Source organism: Acipenser ruthenus, chromosome 7 (assembly GCF_902713425.1).
Source record: "Acipenser ruthenus chromosome 7, fAciRut3.2 maternal haplotype, whole genome shotgun sequence".
Taxonomy (NCBI): Eukaryota; Metazoa; Chordata; class Actinopteri; order Acipenseriformes; family Acipenseridae; genus Acipenser; species Acipenser ruthenus.
The window spans coordinates 46,093,658-46,118,476 of record NC_081195.1 but is presented as its reverse complement, the minus strand read 5'-3'; the positions used below and the strand labels follow the sequence as shown (position 1 = coordinate 46,118,476).

Here is a 24,819-nt window from a genome sequence, read left to right as displayed (position 1 = left end):
TTTTAAACAATGGCTTACCCTTTTACATAGTGCCCAAAAAAGGGTAGACAATTGAGAATTAAAGACGCATGCATAGTCACGGTAAGAAATAGTTTGCATACATGGTAGTAACGTATACTATAAATAGTTTTTGGGGTAGGTGCTTCAAAATGGTTTAAATGTGTAGGGCATACATCATACCAAGAAAGCATTTCAAAGTAGAGGAAAAGCAATAAAAGGATGAGAATAACTTCATCAGTGAAGATTCCCAGGAAGATAAACTCCAAGGTCTCTGTTTACAAAGGCATGTGCAAGGGCATATTTTCTGAGAGAAATGAAACAATGGTATAAACAAGTAAGAAACGAGTAACCCTAGAATTACAATAAAATTATGGCACTGCTGTACTTTTAATATCTACCAGGTAACAACAACTGTGAAAAGATAAGTGCTTATTTATGACATTTATACACTGTTAGCAATGTCTCATTACACACAGTGTCATTGTTTCTGTTATTCAATACTTTTTTAAAAAGGAGCTTTTAAGCATAAAAACACCATACTTAAAATGTAACTCCAGGGCTAATCATAGGAAGAAGCAAGCTAATTATTGTAATAATGTCTGCATCAAAGTACGCTCATTATCACTTCCTAAATCTAAAATCCCAGCTCTTATCTGTTACCTAGGGGTATTTTTATTTTGAAACTTAAGTCAAAATTATGTTTGAAGTGACCAAAGCTTATATTGAAAACAAAAAAAGATACATTGATATACAGTTCCACTATAGTTATATTCAATAGCATGTAGCATGCTACAATTTTATGTAGGCTCTGGTTAATTATTGGTTGGTTTTTAATAATGTTTGTGAACTGATCCTTTTTTGAAGGCTTGATGGACTTGGACCCACTGGAGTGGGCCCAAACTATGTCATTTATTAATGAGGTCACGGTGGTTATACATTACTCAGCTGAGTTCTGAGTCTCTGATATACATGTACATGTTTTTGCTGAGGAAGGCTGGGCATCGACAAAGAAAAGCAAACACTGAGCCGTGTTATACAGGAATTAAAAAGTAATTTGGCAAATTCCACATCTGCATCTTGTGAAAAAAATGTGGTTACAGAGTTATGACAGGACTTGATTATGGAAAGTTAGCAGAAAAATTATAATTCACTACTCCACTGGAAATAAAGCAGGCACACAATTACATTATTTCAAAACCTAAGAATTAACTAGTATTAAAAATGAAAGCAATTTGTAATGGAAAAATAATAAAACTGACACTGCAAGTAAATAAAGAAAATATGTAACCAGAGCTGTTTTCTTTTACATTATAATCGCTATTTTTAACATCATAGTATGCAAGTTACAGGCTCTAATACTTAAACTGTTAACAAAAGAAATAAACATACAATGGAATTCTGGCACTATTTATTCATTTTAAACTTGTAAAATGTATGTTTTTCTTCTGTGTTCCATTACCATAAAAAAAGCAAAATCATGTAGTCGCATGACTACTGTGCATGAATGCATTTATAAAACTTAATCAGTTAAAGCTAACTTGTTTGAGTGTATACAGTTCATCATTTAATCAATTAAAAGCCCTAGTTTAAATACATTAAAATAAACAGCAGCTTCATTAAAGTTTTTTTTTTACAAGAACATTTGTAATCTTGTGTTGAAATGTTACACAGCCCTCTTAAGAAACGGTTGAGAAAGTTTTGAGTTCTAAGTACCCAACAGGCTGTAAAAATGTGAATAGGGCCTAGTATTTTTTAGCAGTGTGGGAAAGCCTCTCCTTGCAGAGTAAGGCCGAAAGGAGCTAACTGGTGGGTCTCTGCTGTGTGTGTGTGTGTGGTCCTGACTGTCTGCCTGGCTCTGGGTGACCCATTCCCCAGAAGCCATACTGCAACTACATTTAAGGTAGCAATTCACTACATGGGCCAAACTGGTGGAGAATTGGGCCTATTTCTGAACATTATTATAACACTGTATTATCCATGACATGGCTGTGTTTACTGGTCATCTGTGGAAACAAAAAAGGATTGTATTCCAGGAATCATTTGAAGTGTGCAATTGAGGTTTTTTCAGATTGTTTTGTGAGGTTATCTGCAACAACCCTAATACTGGTAAGGACAGTACCCACAAACAAGTTTCTTAAAGGGTTATTGTACTTTAACCTAATTAGTGGTTTATTCTGTGGTTCTGTGTTTGGGGAAATCCTGGATCAGATGTGAGGTGCTGGGCTGTTGGAGGTGCTATTCCTCTGAAGGGAAGCATAAGCAGAGTTTGTTTTTGCAAAGCTCAAGGGTTCAATAAACCATATAACTATTCACTTTAATTTGAAAAGAATATTACATGGGTGTTTCTTTCTCTGATTCATTCACTCCGTGTTAAGCAGTTGAGATTCCACCTTAAATTAAACAAAGGGAGATTATTTTCATCGTCACATTTCCCGATGTAGACTAATTATTGTTGATGCTGAGGGAATACCAAACATATCATAAAGTCTGTTTTAGACAGCCGGATTAATGTATTCAGCAATTTTTAATCTGTTCCCAGAGGTCACGTTTAGACATAACTGTGTAAACTTAAATAGTTATTTCATCTTTACTGTATTAAAGACTAAAATTATGCATAAGTATGTATAAGTGGCACTAATGGAGAAAATGAGTGCTGGTTTTTACCCTTTTATGTTTGTTTTATCTTGTAACCTTATCTTCATCTTTTTGAACTGACTGTTTACAGAAGTGCTCTTTATAAATGTTATAACAGTTTGCTCTTTATAAAGGTTTACTGCTGTATATCATGGTAACAGTATAACAAAATAAAACCATAGTACACTGCTTACAGTCTGTTTGTGATGTGGTTGTTTCGCGACACCTTCCTGCAACCCTTTACCCCCCCATCCCCCTTGAGACAGAGCAGATTTGCACATAGACGTTTGGAGAACCAAGCAGTGTTATGGCAAGTTTACATCTTCAGCACTACTCAAAATGTTGTATTTTTACAGACTAAATATAGTTTCCGTGATGGCTTGGTTTTTATATATTTTTTCATTACTGAATGTGTTTTTCGTAAAGGACAAATAAAACACACTGCTCTTGTAGCAGGACATAAACTTACTTGAGGGGCCAAGCAAACACTTGGATGCCTCAGATGTTTTATATTATAGCTTCACTAGCTAGGAACACATTATATGTGAATCAGATTTCTACACAATTTCGACAGTAATTGGGCAGACAATTCCTTCAGAATGGAGTTTTGGAATCTGACCACTGAAATACAGTTGATGCTAACTGCTACCACATAAATACTCTATGCATCCCAGGTTCACTATGAACCTCAACTGACACCCTGTGAATTGGGATTTTAGAGTTCAGCTATCTGACTGGGTGTGACTTGTGAATGCCCTCTTTAGACATAGAACATACTGTAATATACTGATACTGAGTTGATACACACCACTTAATCTAATGAAGCTCACCATAACACCTGCTATGTAATTCACATATGAAAATTCATAAAATACATAAATATGGAGTATTGAATGCTAATTCCCAACTCGTTTATTTGTTTTCCCCTAGTATACAATTGTGACCATGACGATAAATATTTTAAATAATGTTGTCAATTGTTTACCTGCAACTGTTGTGAAAATAAAATTATTTAAAAACGATTAAAATTAGTAATGGGGCCCAGGATCTTCCAAGCAGAATGAATTATAACCTAATTGGTGTAGACAATATTGTAAACTACCATATGCACTTTAAAAGCCAGATACGCTTTTAACCTGGTGGATTATTTCACATACTGTACTCTTTGTTAAAAACATCGAACTGCATTGATAGTTTTACCTACCAGTATGATATTTTATTAATCTTTTACGAATTCAACATGCCTTAAGCACCAATGTCTGTATCTAAACTATTACAAATACAACATATTCAACTGAATATTTCAAACGCATGAAATTGGTTACCAGTGGGTTACAAACTAAAATACTTTATTGTAAGTAAAATTGTTTTATCCCCAATATAACTAAAAAGAAAAAAAAAAACCCGAAACAAAACAAACACAACTCTGAAACGAAAATACATCTTCAAATAAGTGATTGTTTTAATATGCATCCCTCTTCCAAATTCCTCCTTCTTTTCTAAAGAGGGGGAGGGGAGCGTGTTTTGTTTCTTTGGCTCACCCCACCATAGGCATTCCATAGGAAAAAAAAAAAGCAGACACATCAGCGAGTAAGAAAAAAAAGTAAAAATCCTCGTATCAGTCATGAAAATATATAGGTTTTGCCAACTTTTAAATCACCATGTAAAGTTACAGTAACTTTTCTTATGAACGTAAAAAACTCACAAGCAGGAGTAAATCGTCTAATGGTCGTATTACAGTATTCAGGACTTCTCAAGTCAAAGGTTTTTTTCTTCCACGAAAGTGGGGGGATGGTGGATGCTTCTACGAGTCTGGAAAACGATTGAAACTACAACAGTGCACGGGGTCGACGATACACTTATTTTATTTGATATGTTTAACTTTGCAAAAACTTCAAACCTCGACTTCAAATGCATTTGCTGCAGGTAAAGGAGTACATGGTCCAAAAACGGGCACCGCCGACTTGTACACAAAACAGATTGATATGACTTTGATGAGAAGTTTGAATAACGGGAAGCTCGGAGAAACTACAGGATTTTCTTTATTGGTACTGTTTGTTTAGAAGCAGTTTTCCCCCCAGGACATGCAACGCGGTTGAATAAAGATTTTTGCTATACATTACAACAGAAAAGGGGAAGTTTAATTCTTGTGGATACAGTGTTGCATAGTTAGGCTTTCCAAGATGTCTTCCCGAGGATGTGCCTTTGTTGAAAGATTTTGGATGTTTTTGGTATTGGGGTATTTCTTTTTCCCAATTTATTTGGGCAAAGCGCAGCAAAACAACAGTGGGTTATTTGAACACTGTAAGAAAACGTCAACTTGTGAAGCTTTGAAATACAACACATGTCTTGGCTCTCCATTGCCCTACACTTACACCTCTGTTATTCTGGCTGAAGATTCCAACTCTCAAGAAGAAGCATTGGAAAAATTGACCATGTGGTCAGGTAAGTTTTTTTTTTTTTTTTTAAAGTGATTTGTTGATAAACATGGTCTTTTTAGAACTATAGAACGTATTGAGCATGGAATTTATTCTGAATGAAATGTAATTCTATCTGCTTCATCTGTTTACATATATAATAGGTTAAAATGGATTAAAAAATAAAAAAATAAAAAAAAACTTTAGCGAATTACACATTTCAGATTTGCAAAGCTAAGTCAAGTCTATTGAATTGACTAAAATGCTTAGGTATTTATTAATGTTTGTATAAAATGACATAGTCTTTGGAAATATGCAGTATCACAATTGCACTATTCAATGAGCTTAATACTCCAGGATTCAATTCAAATTATGGCGCTGCTATCCTTATCAATTAAGAAAACAAAACCTAAAAAAAACTAGCTATGTGCAATTATTTAATTTAAAAACCCACCCTAGTTACAGTATTCGTTGCAGTTGTTTGTTCTGTTATTTTGTAGACATTAATTACACATTACACACCACTGTTAAGAACTGAAATTATGGAAAGCTTCAGTACTTAAAAGTTGCTTACAGTAACATTTATTTTTCTGCGAAGCAACTCATTATTTGCAGATGGCTGTCATTAGATATTTTGGATGGTATGGTTGATGACAAGAGCTGATTGTATAAGTTGTCTTGTCTCAGCAGTAGAAAAAATATTGAGACCCCCCACAGTACAAGCTTGTAACTGAACATGCTTCCAATCAGAATATTGCTTATTGCAAGGGTCAATGAAGCCTACAGCTGAGGACTGGCACCCAACAGGGTTTAACCCCCATCTTAACACACTAGCTTGATGTGTGACCTTGGCAAGTCATTATATCCTTTTATAAGGGCTTAAAACTCAGTTGTAAACTGGAAACTAAAGGATGCATCTCAGTAGGACTCTCCTGTCCTGGGTGAATAGTTTTAACAGTACTGTGAATGAAAAAAAAAAAAACACTGCTGAGTTGCTGCATCCTTTTGTCAGAGTCCCATTTAAATCTGTTAGGATAAATTATTGCTGGTACTGCACATCCAGCACAAGTACTGAACAGACAAATGGTACTGTAGACATATAACTTTACTTTTACAGTAATTTAATATAGCTTATGCTATTTTTTATGGTATGTCAGTAACATCAATAATCATTTATAAAGCATATACATAACATTATACACATGTTAGTATTATTCACCATGACCATGGGACATGGGATGCATGTATGTAGAGGAATAGCATACAAACAAACATACAAACAAACAAACAAACACAAAAACATCACTTGCATATTTTTTTTAAATAAACTGAACAAACAGTTCCCAAGAAGATACATCTGACTCAATCAATCACTGGCTGAATCAACTGGTAACTACATTTTTTAGGGCCCTGTTCATTAAACTTTAAGGACTTGTTTAAGGAATGGTTTTTGAAGAGTGTTTGTTTATAACAGTTTGCTAAGAAATAAACAGTTGCTTAGGTTAATGCCTTTTAACCCTGTCCTAAAAGGTTGAAAATGTTTCATGAACTGCAAACTTGATTTAATCAATTATAAGGGCTTAAAAGCAGTTCTTAACAAAAAAGTACAGAAAGGCCATTCTTAAAGTTTGAGCCTGCTATTTATTTTAAGAATGATTAAAAAAATAATAATAATAATAATATTAATAAAATTAAATTATTAATAAAATAAACATGTGCCAGCAGTAGAAGCGCTAAATATGCGCTTACACGAACTGGTCAGACTTCTTATAGGCTATCCAACCACAAATCAATCTCACAAGTCTGTAGGTCTCAGGTGAAGGAAAGCAGTGGGGACCATTGGTCCATTTGATGTGGAATGAGCAAGGTGAGATTACTTTGATAAACACTTATGCCAGAGATAAGGTGTTTATGTGACAGGAGATTGCCATACATAAAATAAATCCTCAGATGATGTTTGTGTTCTCCTGTAAGATTATCCACAACATCCACATGGCACTAATCCAAATGTACCTTGGCAAGTTTATCCGTGTTCCAGGTCTGGGTTTGTTGTATCCAACACAATAGTTAAATAATACTTCAAAAAATTAAATGTTCTCTTGAAATATTAAAGTTATATTAACACTAGTTGGCCTTTTATTGAAGGGTGGCCTTTAAGCGAGGTTTCATTGTATATGAGATTTAGATGCACTTACAATATATTTTAAATGAACAATTAACGCTATGGGCCCATTTAAAAAAAAAAAAAAGAAAAAAGAAAGTTTTTGACTTTTAAGGACTTAATTTTTAAAATTGATTAATTAAATCAAGTTTGTGGTTTAAAAAACCTATTTCTACTGTTTTAGACTAGGTTATTAGTTTATTGAAATGTTTACCTTGATTACAAATGCTGTTAAAAAAAACAGTCCTTAAAGTTTTCTGAATAGGACCCTGCAGTGTGTTGTTAATGTAACATACAGTACATGTACATGCATGCGAGAAAACCTAACTGGTTACCAACCTTGAAGCTATCCGAAAGATCAAAATTCCAAAACTGAAAATCACATTTAACATGACATCTAATGGGCATAGCCTGAGTAAATATGTATTACCTTAAATCAGAAATTATGCAAATCATTGCTGATGTGCCAAACTGTCTTTCTGTGACTCTTTCAGGTCTAAGGAACGCGCCTCGCTGCTGGGAAGTCATTCAGCCCTTGCTGTGTTCTGTCTACATGCCCAAGTGTGACAATGGGAAGGTGGAACTGCCCAGCCAGAGCCTCTGCCATAAGACCAGAGGACCCTGCGCCATTGTGGAGCGGGAGAGAGGCTGGCCAGACTTCCTGAAGTGCACTACTGATAAATTTCCAGTAGGATGTCCGGTGAGTTCAACATCTTGTGTTCTCTGATCACTTATAAACAGAAATTATACAGTTGCCATGTTTTGAACTCTTAATTTATGTTTTGTGAAGTTAGTTCTTATGAAAGATGGGGGTCTAATAGCACTGTCTATTGTCAGACATGATGCATGTAGGGTTCTTTGCAAGTTCTAGAATCTTGACCTAGAGTCCATACCGGGCCTCATCCCTAGCCCATAGTGCTGGCCAGGCTTTCTCGCATGCTTTAAATAAAGTTATTGCTGTTCAACTGTGCATTGCGACATAATGCACTGTAAAGATATATATATATATATATATATATATATATATATATATATATATATATATATATATATACAGTATGTATATACAGTATGTATATATAGATGTAAAAACGGACAGTAATGGCAGCACACTTTTATTTGTCACAGAATGAGGTTCAGAACATCAAGTTCAACAGCTCCGGGCAATGCGAGTCCCCCCTGGTGAAGACAGACAACCCGAACAGCTGGTATGAGGACGTGGAGGGCTGTGGTATTCAGTGTCATAACCCGCTATTCACTGAGGAAGAGCACAGGGACATGCACGTCTATATCGCTATCTTTGGCTCCGTCACCATCTTCTGTACCTTCTTCACACTGGTATGGAGACAAATTGCCTATCTGAATGTGTGCTTCTGAAAAAAAATGACAGTTTGACTTTGTCGCCTTTTGGGGGATGCTTGTCTTGTGTCTTAATTTAATTATCCTTTTCAGTTGCCTACCATGTTAAGACCTTGAGTTATGATTCAGTGTAGGTGATTTTGTACTCTTTGTTTTTTTTAATATATATATATATATATATATATATATATATATATATATATATAATTTTTTTTTTATTTTTTATTTAGTTTTACAAATCATGTCATAGCACTGCAGCAACCCACTTAGCCATCGGGAGGACTGCAGAAGTTCTTGTAAATGTCTGTTTTGAGTGTATAACTCAGTGATCCATGCGGTGGTGCCTTTACTGGATGAAACACTGGGGACCCCAACATATTGTAGGGTCTGTGTTTAGTGGTGTCTCAATAGTCCTCTCTCTGCTGCTAGAGAAAGGGGAATAGGAAACTTGGATTTGCCTCCAGCTGATCTACTGCACTGCACTGATCTGATCTCTTCACTGTTTGTTTGTTTTTTTTGTTCATTCCTTCAGGCCACTTTTGTAGCTGACTGGAAGAACTCAAACCGCTATCCTGCCGTTATTCTGTTTTATGTAAATGCCTGTTTCTTCATCGGAAGTATTGGCTGGCTGGCACAGTTCATGGACGGTGCCCGTGGAGAGATTGTGTGTAAAGCAGATGGGACCATGAGACTTGGCGAGCCAACGTATGTGTGTTAGAGAGAAGAGTTGTAATACCTAGATAAGTTCTGACTGGCAATATGAATACTAGATTTCTACTAGGTTTCTACTACTTGTGTTCAGCATTTAAAATGAATTTGCTTATTAATGTCCTTTTGAAATATTATGAAAACTAGATACTGGTTTGTCTGCTGTGTATTCTTACAGACACTGTTTTCTTAATTTACCAGCACTGCTAAAGAATCATTTCCAGCACTGCTAAAGAATCATTTCCAGCACTGCTAAAGAATCATTTCCAGCACTGCTAAAGAATCATTTCCAGCACTGCTAAAGAATCATTTCCAGCACTGCTAAAGAATCATTTCCAGCACTGCTAAAGAACCATTTCCAGTTTTGAATTGAAAATGCAGATTCCTGGTTGGCTTCAAAGCATAAACGAAAGCGTGGTTTTATTAATATAAAAACTGTTCACAATACAACCCAATCTAACAATCCTTGTTCCTCTCAGGTCTACAGAGACTCTTTCCTGTGTGATTATCTTTGTGATCGTCTATTACTCCCTGATGTCGGGGGTCATCTGGTTCGTTATACTGACCTATGCCTGGCACACTTCCTTTAAAGCACTTGGCACCACTTACCAGCCTCTGGCTGGCAAGACATCCTACTTCCACTTGGTTACATGGTCCATTCCTTTTGTGCTGACTGTGGCAATATTAGCAATGGCTGAGGTACGTGCCGAGTTTATACCAGTTTTCATTTTGTTCTACGCTGCTTTTGTTATGTATTTAAATAACAAGAACTTTGGCAGCCCCATTAGATGCTGTAAGTGTTGTAATGCTTTTTACAGTGTAGTAGTATTTCTCTATTTGGTTAGATTATCAAGAGGTTGTTTTTTTTTTGGGGACCAATTTTTTATTTGCTTAGTTTTACAGTAACAAAACATCAGAATAAAATATACAATCTGTACATAACTACAATCAAATAAAAACATTTACAGTATTCACTGCTGTTGACCAATAATGTGACCAATAATGTGGCCGGGCTAGCCAGGTAAAGCAAGAGGGTTTTTAAAGAGTTGGGTGATTCCGAGTTGGAATCGTGGCTCGCTGTGTTTATTTTATTTATTTCTCTTATTTTTATTAGAATTAGATAAACCCGTAAAGGCAGTTTCTCCCATTACAGTTTTCAATACATAAACCTGAAACAGACAACTTAATATTCATGTGTTTAACTTAACAGAGTTTTTTTTGTTTTAAAAATCTCCTATCTACCTACTTACCTACCCATTGTTAGAAACCTGGGTAAACTAAAATTATTTTCGAAGTTAATTGTATCCCAAAAAAGGAAGACCTTTCCTGGAACTAATGGCAAGTTGAGTTTCGACTTTTTTTGGGTCACAGGTGGATGGAGACTCAGTTAGTGGAATCTGCTTTGTTGGCTACAAACACTACCACTACAGAGCGGGCTTTGTGCTGGCTCCTATTGGGCTTGTCTTGATTGTTGGTGGCTACTTTCTTATTCGAGGTGAGTTTCCTTTGACAAAGATCACCCTTCTTTTAAACCTCTACTGCAGTTGCAACTGATCCCACCACCTCTTCAAATTGTTTTACTGTCAAGCCTTGAACACTTTTAACAGTATTCTACACTATACTTTTTTTTAAGGTGTCATGACGTTGTTCTCAATTAAGAGTAACCATCCTGGGCTTCTGAGTGAAAAGGCAGCCAGCAAAATTAATGAAACCATGCTCAGGCTCGGTAAGGTTCAAGCAGGGACTTTGTTTTCTTGTTAACTTGGCTGTAGTGGGAGGTAAAGTTGCCCAAGGTAGACTTAGTACAGACTTATATATACACAGTGGTTTGCAGAAGTATTCACCCCCTACCAATAATGTCACATTTTGTTGAATTACAAATAATGTATGCACAGTTTTTCAAACAAACTTTTTTTATTCAAAGCTGTAGTGGTTAAACTGAACACTGTTATATAAGGAGGAGGTTAAATGTCAGCAAAACTTGCAAAGAAAATGTACAAAATGAAATTTACTGGTTGCATAAGTATTCAGCCCCTTAAGTCAGTACTTGGTAGAAGCACCTTTTGCAGCAATTACTGCTATGAGTCTTTTTGGATAGGTCTCTACCTACTTTGCACAGTTGGGTGGTAACATTTTTGCCCATTCTTCACGGGGAAAATTGCTCCAGTTCTGATAAGTTTGTTGGGAATCGTCGATGGACTGCAATCTTCAAGTCTCGCCATAAATTTTCGATTGGATTCAAGTTAGGAGTTTGACTGGGCTACTCAAGAACTTTGGCTTTGTGCTTCGGGTCATTGTTCTGCTGAAATGTGAATCTCCTCCCCAGTTTCAGAGTCTTGGCTGACTCAAACAGGTTTTCCTCAAAGATTCGCCTGTACTTTGCACCATCCATTCTCCCCTCTGTCCTGACAAGCTTCCCAGTCCCTGCTGAAGAGAAGCATCCCCATAACATGATGCTGCCACCACCATGCTTGATAGCTGGGATGGTGCTGACTGGGTGATGTGCAGTTGGGCTTGCACCAGACGTAACGTTTGGAATTTAGACCGAAAAGTTAAATTTTTGTCTTGTCTGACCACAAAACCTTTTTCCACATGTCTGCAGTATCATCTACGTGCTTTAAGATGAGGCTTTTTGAGTAATGGCTTCTTTCTTGCCACTGGTCCATACAGGCCAGCTTTGTGTAGGGACCGGCTTATTGTTGATGTGTGAACACTGACTCCCATCTCAGACACAGAACTTTGCAGATCTCTCAAGGTCATTGTTGGCTTCAGAGTGACATCCAGAACCAGTTTCCTGCTTGCCCGGTTGCTCAGTTTGCTACCTGATCTGGGTAGTGTCTGGGTAGTATGATGCATCTTCCACTTCTTAATGATGGACTTCACTGTGCTGAGAGGAATAATTGGTGGCTTTGAAATTTTCTTGTACCCTTCTCTTGCTCTGTGCCTCTCTACCACTTTATCCCTGACTTGTTTCGAAAGCTCCTTGGTCTTCATGGTTGCTTTGTTGGATCACTATGTGAGTTTCAGCTTGAAAGTCTTTATATACCTGAGGGAAATTATCTACAAGTTAAACCACTTTGAGTACACACAGGCTGAAACCATTTCACTAATTTTGTGACCTTTCAAACAAATCATTTGCACCTGAGCTGATTTAGGGCTGCAGTAGCAAAGGGGTTGAGTAGTTATGCAACTGAGATTAATCTGCTTTTCTCTCTAAATCTTACTCATTTATATTCTATATGCATTTTTTAACTTTATCAATGTGGAGTAGTGCAGATTCTACATGTAAAGTCTAATTTGAAAGCATCGTGGAGTACTCTCAGGTGCCAACAAAATGTGAAAACATTGCAGGGGGGTGAATACTTCTGCAAACCACTGTGTGTTATATATATATATATATATATATATATATATATATATATATATATATATATATATATATAATACACACAGTTTATGTTATTTTATTGATTGGTGTTACTGTTTTTTACTGTTTTGTTTAATGAAACCATTTTTTTTCAATAATAAATAAATGTATGGCATAGAAATTGATTATTTAATAATATGACATGTATACGTAACTTTATATTTACAACTGTGTGACTCCCATAATAAACTGGCCTATCCTGCTTACCAAAGAACAGTTATTGCATATTGATATACAGTATACGGTCAGGCAAGAGTAATATAAAAGGTAATCAATCTGCAAGTATAAAAAATTCCATATGCATATCCCAACTTGCAACACATAGAAGACACAAGTCTTCTCATCCTGACTGCTGTCCATATTCTGTTTTCTCATTCTCCTTATCTGATTGATAGTGAATAATTCAGAATCTGGGTAGAACAAGCTGTTTTCAAACTAACTGTTTTCCTAACATGGCGAGGAACATGTGTTTATGCAAAGCTTGTCAAAGAGGGGGAAAAAAAGAGCATTGATTTTGATCTTTTCTTCCAATATTGCTTTTCACATTAAACTCTGACCTGTTAATTGGGACTAGAGATAATGTGCTGGTCAGTTTATGTTTTAGAAAGCAGCTCTTGGTTCTATTATTATTTTTTGTGTTGTATCAGGTATATTTGGATTCCTGGCCTTCGGCTTTGTTTTTATTACATTTGGCTGCCATTTCTATGACTTCTTCAACCAGGCTGAATGGGAGAGAAGCTTCAGAGAATATGTGTTGTAAGTATATAACCAAGTCAAAATGATTTCAATAAAATAATAATATTTTTATTATTCAAACTGGAACTGATGTCAAAATGTTTATTTTGGCATTCAAAATGCATGAGTGCCAGGGAAGCAACAATTTCAAATCTATTTGAGTAAACAGTTTTTTTTTTGGTTTTTTTTTTCTCAAAGAGAACATATTTCAGAAATTACTCTGAACTCTCAAACTTATAAAACATTCATATTCTGAGTATGTTAACTTAAAAACAGTTACAGCTAAGTCTTTTATTCAGGTTGTTCCAGAGTTCTCCCAGTCTACATGTATAAAAACTATTTTTGTTTCATCTAAAGCATGGCTGCTTCGTCTATCCAGACATCTAAGCTCTGGAATCTACCCTCCCACTGGGAGAAGTGTTTCTATAGCAACGCTGTGCATGAATTTCACAAACAGAGCCTGTGTAAATGGAAGGCACCCAACATGACTTCAGAGTGCATGTTTTGCTCATTTAGTGAAGTAGGTAGACGCAGTTGCAGACCCCCTACTCCCTTCACCACCATATTACCCATTTGAACCACATAAGGGTTGTATATTTGTTTGTTGCCTTTTTTGCCTAGTTCCTTGATTTTCTTATTAATTATTATTTTTATAATAATTATTGCAGAAATGCACAGGGAACCCCTCCCCCCCTGAATATCAGCCCTGGGAAGAGTTGTACAAATGCTTTTGATGTGGTGCTATGGAGGGCATGGGGCAGTGTAGAGTATGGAAATAAAACCAGTTAGTCAGGTCATCAAATTTAAAGATGCCTTTTAACTTGGGAAACACTGTACCCTATTGGAGTGCACTTAACTATGTATTTTTCAGATGCATTTATTTTTTTGTTCTGGTTTGCAGTGCGTTGCATTTCCAATGTCAATGTAGTTTATATTTTATATACAGTACCTACATTTCTAATTCGACACCTTTTATTTTATTTACCCATACCCAGGTGTGAAGCAAATGTGACAATTGCACACCAAGCCAACAAGCCGGTGCCAGAATGTGCCATCAAGAACCGGCCCAGCCTGCTGGTGGAGAAGATCAACCTCTTCGCTATGTTTGGGACCGGCATTGCCATGAGTACGTGGGTGTGGACCAAAGCCACAGTCCTCATCTGGAAACGCACCTGGTGCAGGTAACCAGCGGTTCCCATGGAGACCCAATAACCATGGCAAATCTACGAGCAACATGACTTGCATCTGACCTAAAGGGCTGTGTTTGGGGAACTTGAACTTTGAAGAAAACAGCTGCTTTTACTTATATTTTCTGTTCTTCTCAATAATGTATTTTCCATGGTCGAGTACCTGTTAGTCTGGTCACAATATTCAATAACTATATAAAATATACACAAAGAACCTGAATCCAGTGTTGGTTGTCCAGCGTTATTCACTGTACATTGTGATTTTTAAATGTTTAGCCTGCCCTTGTTGGAGATGTTCACTTCCATCCCTGGGTATTTTAGGGTTATTGGTCGGAGTGATGATGAACCGAAGCGGATAAAGAAAAGCAAGATGATCGCTAAAGCGTTCTCCAAACGAAAGGAGTTAATGAAGAACCCAGAGAAAGAACTGTCGTTCAGCATGCAGACTGTCTCTCATGATGGACCTGTAGGTACGAGCATATACATTCACAACCAGGTTTGGCTGTCTGGTTCAGAAACTGCACAGTTATCTGGTCTTAATATGGTCTTTAACAGTTAATTACAAGCATTGTTAGGAGCTGAGGGTTAAGTAGTGGTACCCGAGTGCTGTAAACTGCAAACAAACTACCCAATATATTGTTTTGTACAGAATCGCAGGCAGTAGTAGCATGAATCTGTATTAGAAGACTTGTCCTATTGTTTAACAATTAATTGCAACAGTTTTGATGTATTTAATCAGCATACGTTGTTTGTGTTGTCCCACAGCTGGTTTAAACTTTGAATTGAACGAGCCTTCTGTGGAAATGTCCTCTGCCTGGGCCCAACATGTTACCAAGATGGTTGCCAGGCGAGGAGCCATTTTGCCTCAAGATATCTCTGTCACTCCCACAGGAACACCAAGTAAGCCAATCAGAAATTACAGAGTTTAAAAGCTGGTTGGTTAGTAGGATTAGGCAAGGAGAAATTATACACCCAGCATTGGGTACATGTTTGGCTGGAAAGAGTTTACCCTACTCCCTGCTAGGGATGCGTGTCTCCTGTGACTGGGATTCATTATTTATTTCTTAGCCGACAAAAGCCGGATAAAGTGGAGGTGGCTGTATGTATACATGTCATGCTTTAGAGTTTTACATATATCTAGAGAAATGCATATCCATGCAATAAAAACTGCTATAGCACCAGTTTTTGAAAATATCAGAATCTTGGAGTACATGTCTGTCTTAACACTTAATTTTTTCATGTTACTGATAGCTCTAATTTAGAATTTGCTTCCTGTAAAACTGTTTAACTATATTGGAAAAGCAGAGCATTACAAATGTTATTGAGTGTAACCTGTGTCGTTAACATGTGCTGTTTGCCCTCTGTTTTGAATAGCGCCACCTGAGGACAGCAGGAAGAACCTTTGGATAGTGGAAGCAGAGATTCCTCCTGAGCTCCACAAGAAGAAAAAGAAAAAGAGGAGGAAAAAGGAAGTGCGCCCCCAGAGCCCGAAGGCGGAGGTTTATGACATGGGCTACGAAAGGGTCTCCAGCGCCGTACCGCGACTCCCCAGGCTGCCTGGCCAGAAGAGCCTGGTGGCCAAGACCTGGGAGCCTGTCTCCCCTGAGGAAGTCCTGCCTGGCTCCTTCCCAGAGTTCAGACCAACTGCACCACCACCATACCAGGAGCGAAACTCCAATGCAGTCTTCAGCGTCCCTTCAGGCTACAGAAGACATACTGCGCTGAACATGATTGCAAACCCCTTGTCTGCGGACAGCAGGCTCCAAGAGGACCCCGGGTGTGTGAACAGTGGACGCTTCCGCCCCCAACTGAGGCAGTACAATGGATCGTTCCGCCACTCCACTGGGGAGGTCGAGCCTGCCTCGTTGCCCAATGGGAATATGTCCTACGTGCCCAGAACTCAAGGGAGAAGAGCTGGCCTGGCACCCATCCATTCCAGAACCAACCTAATGGACGCAGAACTAATGGATGCAGATTCAGACTTCTGAGTGCCCTTTGCTGTGTGTCATACTGTAGCAGAAAGCGCTGGATGCTTTTAGTTCTGCCCCTCCCTTTTTTCCAATATCATATAAAAAACAAATGATTGGTGGTGGTGGTGGTGGGGGGGGGGGTGTACTTTTAGAAGGCTGTGTTAGCCAATAGAAAAGGGAAGGGTTGCAGTTAACCCCCTTCAAACTACCAAAAAATACTTCTGTCATATCTATTCTCTGAATACAGAAGAAAAAGCCAGTACATTGTATTTTTACACCTAGTGAACTGTTGGTGAAGCCATAAATGAAAACACTGGAGTGCTACGAGCAATCAGATTACTCACTCAAGTTCTCTATAGGGGCCAGTATTTTTTATAGACTTCATTACATAGCATGGCAGGAGACTTCCAATATACAGCCAAACAATGATTATCAATAATAATAATTGTATCCTTAACCATATTTAATGTTTGATGTGCTGTGTTAGTTTAGGTTTACTCAGCCCAGAGAGGTATTTCTATTCATGCAAAAGTCATGTGCTGAAGAAGACAGCCATTTCTGCATTTGAAGCTCTGGGCTGCTGGACCCTTATTCTGTGACAAGAAAACACTCATCATGGAAACCCACAACCTTGCTTTGCCCTGTCATGAAGGGTTATGTTTGCTTAGGATTGTCTGTTGTCTTTTCAAATTGGATATCTAGATTGTGGATTTAATTTCATCCAATTTTTTAGTATTGTATGAAACAGAGCTGCCTATTTTTTATATTTAAAAATGTATTTGGTTACGGTTCTAGCAAAAGGAAGAAAACAAAACAAAGCGAACAGTTTCTAAGGAAGAGCCTGGTGTTTTTATTTTTTCTAATTTCCAGAAGTGTGACAGGTGCTTTTTTATACTTCTTGGTGATTTGGAAAGCCAAGTACAAATGCTGTAGATATAAGGCAATAAGGCAATTGAGGATATATATATATATATATATATATATATATATATATATATATATATATATATCTGTATATATCTATATATATATCTGTATATATCTATATATATATCTGTATCTCTATATCTATATCTCACACCGGTATTTAGCAGCGCCACCTTGTGGTTCATTTACATAAATATTTAAGGAAGTGGAACTTGCTGGTAACATATTTTGCAAGGTGGCAAACAATCAACCAATTGTGTCATATGAGAGTGGTTAGCTGTATACACACTTCTGCATTCAAAATAAAGTTGAGATCCATTTTTGCCTGCTGATGGAGGGAAACGAGTAGCTGACGATGAATGAACTGCTCTGAGTTTCAGCATTAGAGGAATCTTGCTCCATTACAGGTCTGTGAATAGCTTTCTTTTCACAAAGAGCTTAATACAAGTTGATATAGTGTATTCTAAGGCATACTGTTAACTGTTCTAAACAGTATCATTGAAGAATGTTCAATGTGTTCAAAGGCCAAATTGGATCTGTGTATAAACGTACACTTGCCCTAAATTTTGCTTAATGATAGAATAACTAGGCTGATAAAATAAGACCATTGTTGTTTGATCTAACTTTAAGGATATAATGGTTTGAGTGAGGTTTCATTCTTATTGCCATATGTTTTTACTTTCTCTGTATATGATGTATTTCATGTAGTTTACACAAACCAGTTATTTTGTGCAATACATAATATATTACCGATGTTACTGTATTAGGAATTGAGATGCTAGGCTAGTCAAAGTCTGAAGAACAAAACAAGTTAAGTTTGTTTTTTAAATGAGTTACATAATTGGGTTATGTTATTTCAGTTGGGTTTACGTTTGCCACTTTGTTAGACTACAACTTGATCGCAAGTAATAGTACTTCCAGTTTGTTTTTCAGTTTGGCATTAGTTGGCATTCACAGCCACAGCATTTGAAAGTGAGGGAAAACAAAAATCTATTTTAATAATGTATTGTTTAAAAATGTAGGCGTGAAGTGAATATTTCATAGTGATAATATATTTTAGGAATAGGGATCCCTCCCTCCTAGAGCCTGTTCACTTGGTCAGCTGAATAGACTATGGTTGCTTGTTAAAGCTAAACCATCTCATAACATCCAGAAACAATTACTCAAATTAGACAAATGTTTCAGCTAATGTCTTTGTCAGTACCAGTCATCTGCAGAGGCCTAATTTTAGAGGCACTAGCAGATCATGGATCAATCAAGCCTGGTTCATGTCAGCAATCAATGATTCTACCATGAAAACTTCTGACCGGTGTCTTTGGCAATTTTACCATAGTTATTCTTATTAATGACCTTTTGTTAAGGCAGTGTGAAATCAACCTTTTAACTAAGTAACTACAGATATTTCATATACAGCGTGTGTGATGTCATATTGATATTGTGTTATACAGAGATTGTACCAGTAAAAGTTTATAGAGAAAGGGTTATTTTTATATATTGACCTTTCTTGTAATCAATAAGCAATTTAAATCCACCAGTGCTTAGATCAATTGAAAAGTTCCAATATGCAATCGCTAAAATTGAAAAGCATTTTTTTGCTTACGATTGTAAGTCGCCCTGGATAAGGGCGTCTGCTAAGAAATAAATAATAATAATAATAAAAGCAAAGAATTTATTACAACTACAATTGTGTTTCTTCTTTAAATAGAATGAATCTGCATACCTGCAAATGGAATGAATTGCTTTTAACTGCAGGTTCGGTTTAAAAAAGCACGGCAGCAGTGAAAATGTAGCTTCGGTTTCCAAGTGAGAACTCCTGTGGGTCTGTCTAATGAGAACACGCACCACACCAAGCAATAGGTTTCAAATCAACATGCTGTAGTGGTTTGGTCTATTTGGACCATTTAGTCCCGGTGTGTTTCATATTCAGAAAATGTAATGGAAGAAGTGTAGCCATTTTGCTCTTCCTTTCTCCACAAAGGCTTAAAATGTTTGTATATGAGAGGAGCTGGGTCTATAATGCAGAGGTTTTATGTTTTAAGAATGGTCTACAATTTCACAAGTCCTATCGTCGTGAGTCCTTCAGTACTGACAGTACACATTCAGACACATTGAATCTTACTGTAATTTGCTTTTTTATAATATGTTAATGTTTAATATGTAAATGTCACCTTAAGACTTTATTTTTTTTTTTAAAAGTTTTTCAAGGACAAAATACCTTTTTTTGTTGTTTTTGGTTTGTGGTTTTGTTTTTAAATTCAAATCGGCGTGGAGTATTTTTTTTAATTTTTTCTATCCGTGTCATTAAGGGCAGCAGGGGTTTTATTTCAAGGTAGGGAGAAAACATTTTCATAATTTTATTTTGATCTGCGTTCTTTCTGATAAAACTACAGACAAACAGAATATAAACTGCTGACAATATGGCAGCTTTGGGTGTTTTTAAAATAGGTTATACCTTATAATTGTACAGTATGTATTGTTTTATTAAATGTGTGGATCGCTTCAGCAGAGAACTGAATTAAACAGGATTATGCAATGGTAATCACCTGGGGCTGTGTATTGTTTTTATTCATTTACCCATAATAATAAATCTAGCATCCATTATCACTCCCTTGTTGTAATTTAATTATTTCACAAGTACTGTTAAAGCTATATAAAATCAGTTGTATTTTTGTACATGTAAATAATAAATTGATTTCTTTGCCCTTGTAGACCTTTTATTTTCTGTGCACTTATAATGTTGTAACGATATTCCAAAAATGGACCCTGTCTCCTGTCAAAATATGAAAATGTATCAACTGCAATATTCAAGGACTGCAAGATCATCTTTATTTATTTAACAAAATATAACAGCAGTGAGTATGAGTGTGAGCAAGTTATTTTGTGCACTGAATCTTTGCCCACCTGGTTGCGTTTACTGGAAACACCTTGACACTCATGCCAATTCCTTGCACTTGAATCAATCGAAGCTGATATCTCACCCTGGTGGGGTTTTTCAAACCAAAGCTGTAGACCGTATTGACTCTTAAAGGAATACATGGAACACAAATATTCATCCATTCATAAACATTGTGAAGGGTGAGTGACTTGCTTTGCACACATTCTTTAAACCCCTCCCTGACCTTTTTATGATGTTTGCAAGTATTCTTGGCTGCTGTATTCCCATGTCGCTTTGGTTCCTCCTTAAGAAATCATGTGATATCATGTTTCTAAGGAACCAAAGAGATGTGGCAAAGCAACATTAAAGTTTAAATTATTGCACCAATTACAAATTTTATGTCTGAGTAAAGAGCAGTAAAACAAACAAGCACAAAAAACCCTTTTATTACCTCTTGATGCTGCATAAAAGCATTCTTCAGTACCTCAGTATACTTCCACATTGATAAGGCTGTAACAAAAACACTGGAAATGGGAAAAAACACCAAGTTATTGGAAGTGCCCAGCCATTTAAAGTGGAGATATCAAAAACTCAAGCCAAGTGTCAAGAAATCATTGTGTTAACCTTGCCCAGCACAAAGCAAATAGGCACAACTGTAAAACCGATGGGGGCCAAGGTTGCCCCAGTTGTTTCTTCTAACTTGGCTTGTGTTTTTTGGGCACAATAAAAGCGGATCAAACTTGCATCAAAAACAGGGCGAAAGCTTTCATCTGATTTTGCAAACTATCATAATAAGCTTGATCCGTTCATTTAGTATATTGTAACGTTTTCATGTTTAGGAAGTAGTACTCAGGGAGATGGTGTTGAATTCGCAAAATGTTTGTTTTATTTGAAACTACAGAGAATTCCTGTCAGGGTCTTAGCACTTTCACTGCATATTCTCTCAGGTCACAGCTCACACGCTCGCTCAGTCGTACCCACAATTTCTAATTCAAGTTCAGCGCTTGGACTGTCTCCAGTCCCCAGCCTCATGCACCCCCTTATATAACCTCACGTAGTTTCTGGCTCATGAACCGTTGCATCCATGCTCTGCAACCCCCGAAAACAGCAACACACATTCTCCCCACTTGTTCACTCACTCCCCTTCCCATGCTAAGTAACGGTGTGACCTGTTCACCTTACAATACATGTAACATAAAAAAACAGACGAGAAACTGAACAGACAAGAAGTCCTGCAACAAAGCAATTGTCCGGGTTGTTACAATATATTTTTTAATTTGAAAGTAAAAATGTATGAAAGCATAATGACCTTTATGTAAGAAAATCTTCACTAATATACCATTGAACAAGAACGGCTGAGTATTTATTTTTGTTTCATACAGTATTAAATGGCAGTGTTTATATCTGATAGTGAAAAAGAAATACATGTCTTTGTATTGATTTATGTATTCATTTATTTCAGTATTTATTAATGTATTTATTTATTTATTTATTTATTTAGGTTTTACATTTACCAAATACATAGGATATCCTTTAGCATAGCTAATTCTCAGAAATTAACCTTCCTTTTTGTCCAGTGGGGACCACAAATAGCGTTACTCTCATCAACCAGTATCAAGAGGAAAATGTACTTCCTTGCGCCAGTAAGGACCACAATGAGCGTTACACTGACAGGAAACTAACATTTTTCAGAGATCAAGATCAGAATCTCAGAATGATAAGATGACTCTCAAAAAAATCTCCAATATGTAAAAAATGATAAATTCCTGAGAATTTTCAGCTGGCTGACTTCATCTTTCAAAATACTGCTTATTTTCTCAACTAATCGTGTAGCACTCATGACAGTATAACACGCATGCTTTTTTATATTTATATTCTATATAAAAATATATATTTTTGCATGCAAATGTTCCATTTTAAAACATAAATGAATAATTTAATATAAAAGATATAAATGTCACAATAAGTGTGTTCCCTAGTATATTTCCATGTTGACAAAATAAGTTAATTGTCATTAAACTAGGATGTCCTGTAATATACATATGCGTGGATAAAACTCCCTGGGGTCTTCAAAAGTTTTTTTTTTTTTTTTGCATGCGATGCGTGTGTGGCGTGCACGGGGAAGGCAGCAGCAGGGCTGGTAGGTGACATAATCACACACAAAAGACATAAGTCCTATATACGCTCCTTGCAAAGGAGCCGGCTCTTTTGTACAGCGGTATCGGCGCTATGCTTTAGTGTGAGAGGTCCCGGGTTCGCGCCCGTCCTCTGCCTGTGTGTGGATTGCCTCGCTCTGTGTGATGCGCCTGCCTGCTTTAACCAAGATGGCTACATTGGTGTCAGCTGTGGGATGCAGGTACCCCGGCACGCACTCGTCGGACTGTAGCCTGGCGAGCAAGTCCGGGGCGGACTTGAGGCTAGCAGGGGAGAGTGTAGCGTGCACAGGGGAAGGCAGCAGCAGGGCCGGTAGGTGACGCAATCACACAAGAAGACATAAGCCTGATATATGCTCCTTGCAAAGGAGCTGGCTCTTTTGTACAGTGGTATCAGCGCTATGCTTTAGTGTGAGAGGTCCCGGGTTCGCACCCACCCTCCGCCTGTGTGTGGATTGCCTCTCCCTGTGAGATGTGCCTGCCTGCATTAACCTACAGTGCCGTGAAAAAGTATTTGCCCCCTGTCTGATTTTCTGCATTTTTGCACATTTTTCACATTGTATTTGGTCAGATTTTTTTGTGGGTTGTAGTAGTATACAGAGGGAGTCTGAGAGAAAAAATGACACCAAAGTTTGGAGCTTCTTTCATTTTTTTTGGTGTGCAAGGTAATCAAACATGCAATCTTCAGGTGTGAAAAAGTTATTGCCCCCCCCCCCCCTAGTTAACTCAACCCAATTAAAGGGATAATTAAGGTCAGCTGTTTGATTACTTTGGTTAACAACCAGGCCTGATTTGGGCCAGCCCTGCCCAATATAAATCTGACTAACTTTGGCCCTTACCATCAGAGTGAAGTTGTCAGCACACAGGTTCTAGAGGCACATCATGCCACGAACAAAAGAAATTCCTGAAGACCTCCGGAAAAAAGGTGCTGATGCCTATCAGTCTGGAAAGGGTTACAAAGCCATTTCTAAGGCTTTGGGGCTCCACCGAACCACAGTCAGAGCCATATTGTCCAAATGGAGAAAGTTTGGGACAGTAGTGAATCTTCCCAGGAGTGGCTGTCCTGCCAAAATCTCTCCAAGAGCAAGGCGTAAAATCGTCCAGGAAGTCACAAAGAACCCTAGAACAACATCCAGGGATCTGCAGGCCTCTCTCGCCTCAGCTAAGGTCAGTGTTCATGACTCCACCATCAGAAAGACACTGGGCAAAAATGGGAACCATTGCTCACTAAGAAGAACATGAGTGCTCGTCTCACGTTTGCCAAAAAGCACCTCAAGATTTCTGGAACAATGTTCTATGGGCAGATGAGTCAAAAGTGGAACTTTTTGGCCAACATGGTCCCCGTTATGTCTGGCGAAAACCAAACACTGCATTCCACAGTAAGAAACTCATACCAATGGTCAAGCATGGTGGTGGTAGTGTCATGGCTTGGGGATGCTTTGCTGCATCAGGACCTGGACGCCTTGCCATCATTGAAGGAACCATGAATTCTGCTCTGTATCAGAGAATTCTACAGGAGAATGTCAGGCCATCCGTCCTTGAGCTGAAGCTGAAGCGCACCTGGGTCATGCAGCAAGACAATGATCCGAAACACACAAGCAAGTCTACATCAGAATGGTTGAAGAACAAGAAATGTAAAGTTTTGGAACGGTCTAGTCAAAGTCCAGACCTAAACCCCATTGAGATGTTGTGGCAGGACCTAAAACGAGCAGTTCATGCTCGAAAACCCACAAATGTCACTGAGTTGAAGCAGTTCTGCATGGAGGAGTGGGCCAAAATTCCTCCATGGCGCTGTGAGAGACTAATCAATAACTACAGGAAGGTTGCAGTTATTGCTGCTAAAGGTGGAGTAACCAGTTATTGAGTCTAAGGGGGCGATTACTTTTTCACACGGGGGCATTGGGTGTTGCATAACTTTCATTAATAAATAAATGAAATATGTATCAAATGTTTGTGTTATTTGTTCACTCAGGGTCCCTTTTATTTAATATTAGGTTTTGGTTGAAGATCTGATAACATTGAGTGTCAAAAATATGCAAAAATGCAGAAAATCAGACAGGGGCCAAATACTTTTTCATAGCACTGTATTTCGCTACATGTGCGACTAGTCCATTTTAAAATATCAGTAAATCATTTAATATAAATAGTACAGACATCAAAATAAATGCGTTCCCTATATATTTCCATGTTGACAAAACAAGTTAATTGTCATTAAACTCAGGTGTCCTGTAATATACATATGCGTGGAGTGCCTGGGGTCTGCAAA

At 37.5% G+C, this 24,819-nt stretch overlaps 1 protein-coding gene across 2 annotated transcripts; it reads left to right on the top strand.

The window, feature by feature from the left end:
• The first annotated feature begins 4,157 nt into the window (after nt 1–4,157).
• LOC117415191 (protein smoothened-like) lies at nt 4,158–16,708 on the top strand. Of its 2 annotated transcripts, XM_059027135.1 has the most exons (12): nt 4,159–5,079; nt 7,707–7,912; nt 8,341–8,550; nt 9,104–9,276; nt 9,759–9,978; nt 10,651–10,774; nt 10,913–11,005; nt 13,354–13,462; nt 14,437–14,622; nt 14,950–15,098; nt 15,394–15,528; nt 16,003–16,708. In XM_059027135.1, the coding sequence occupies exons 1-12, from the start codon at nt 4,818–4,820 to the stop codon at nt 16,614–16,616; spliced, it is 2,481 nt and encodes an 826-aa protein (XP_058883118.1). In that variant the 5' UTR covers nt 4,159–4,817; the 3' UTR covers nt 16,617–16,708. The 2 variants fall into 2 exon arrangements, with proteins under 2 accessions (XP_058883119.1, XP_058883118.1); XM_059027136.1 differs by lacking the exon at nt 10,913–11,005 and having other exon boundaries at nt 4,158–5,079.
• Nucleotides 16,709–24,819: the final 8,111 nt, after the last annotated feature.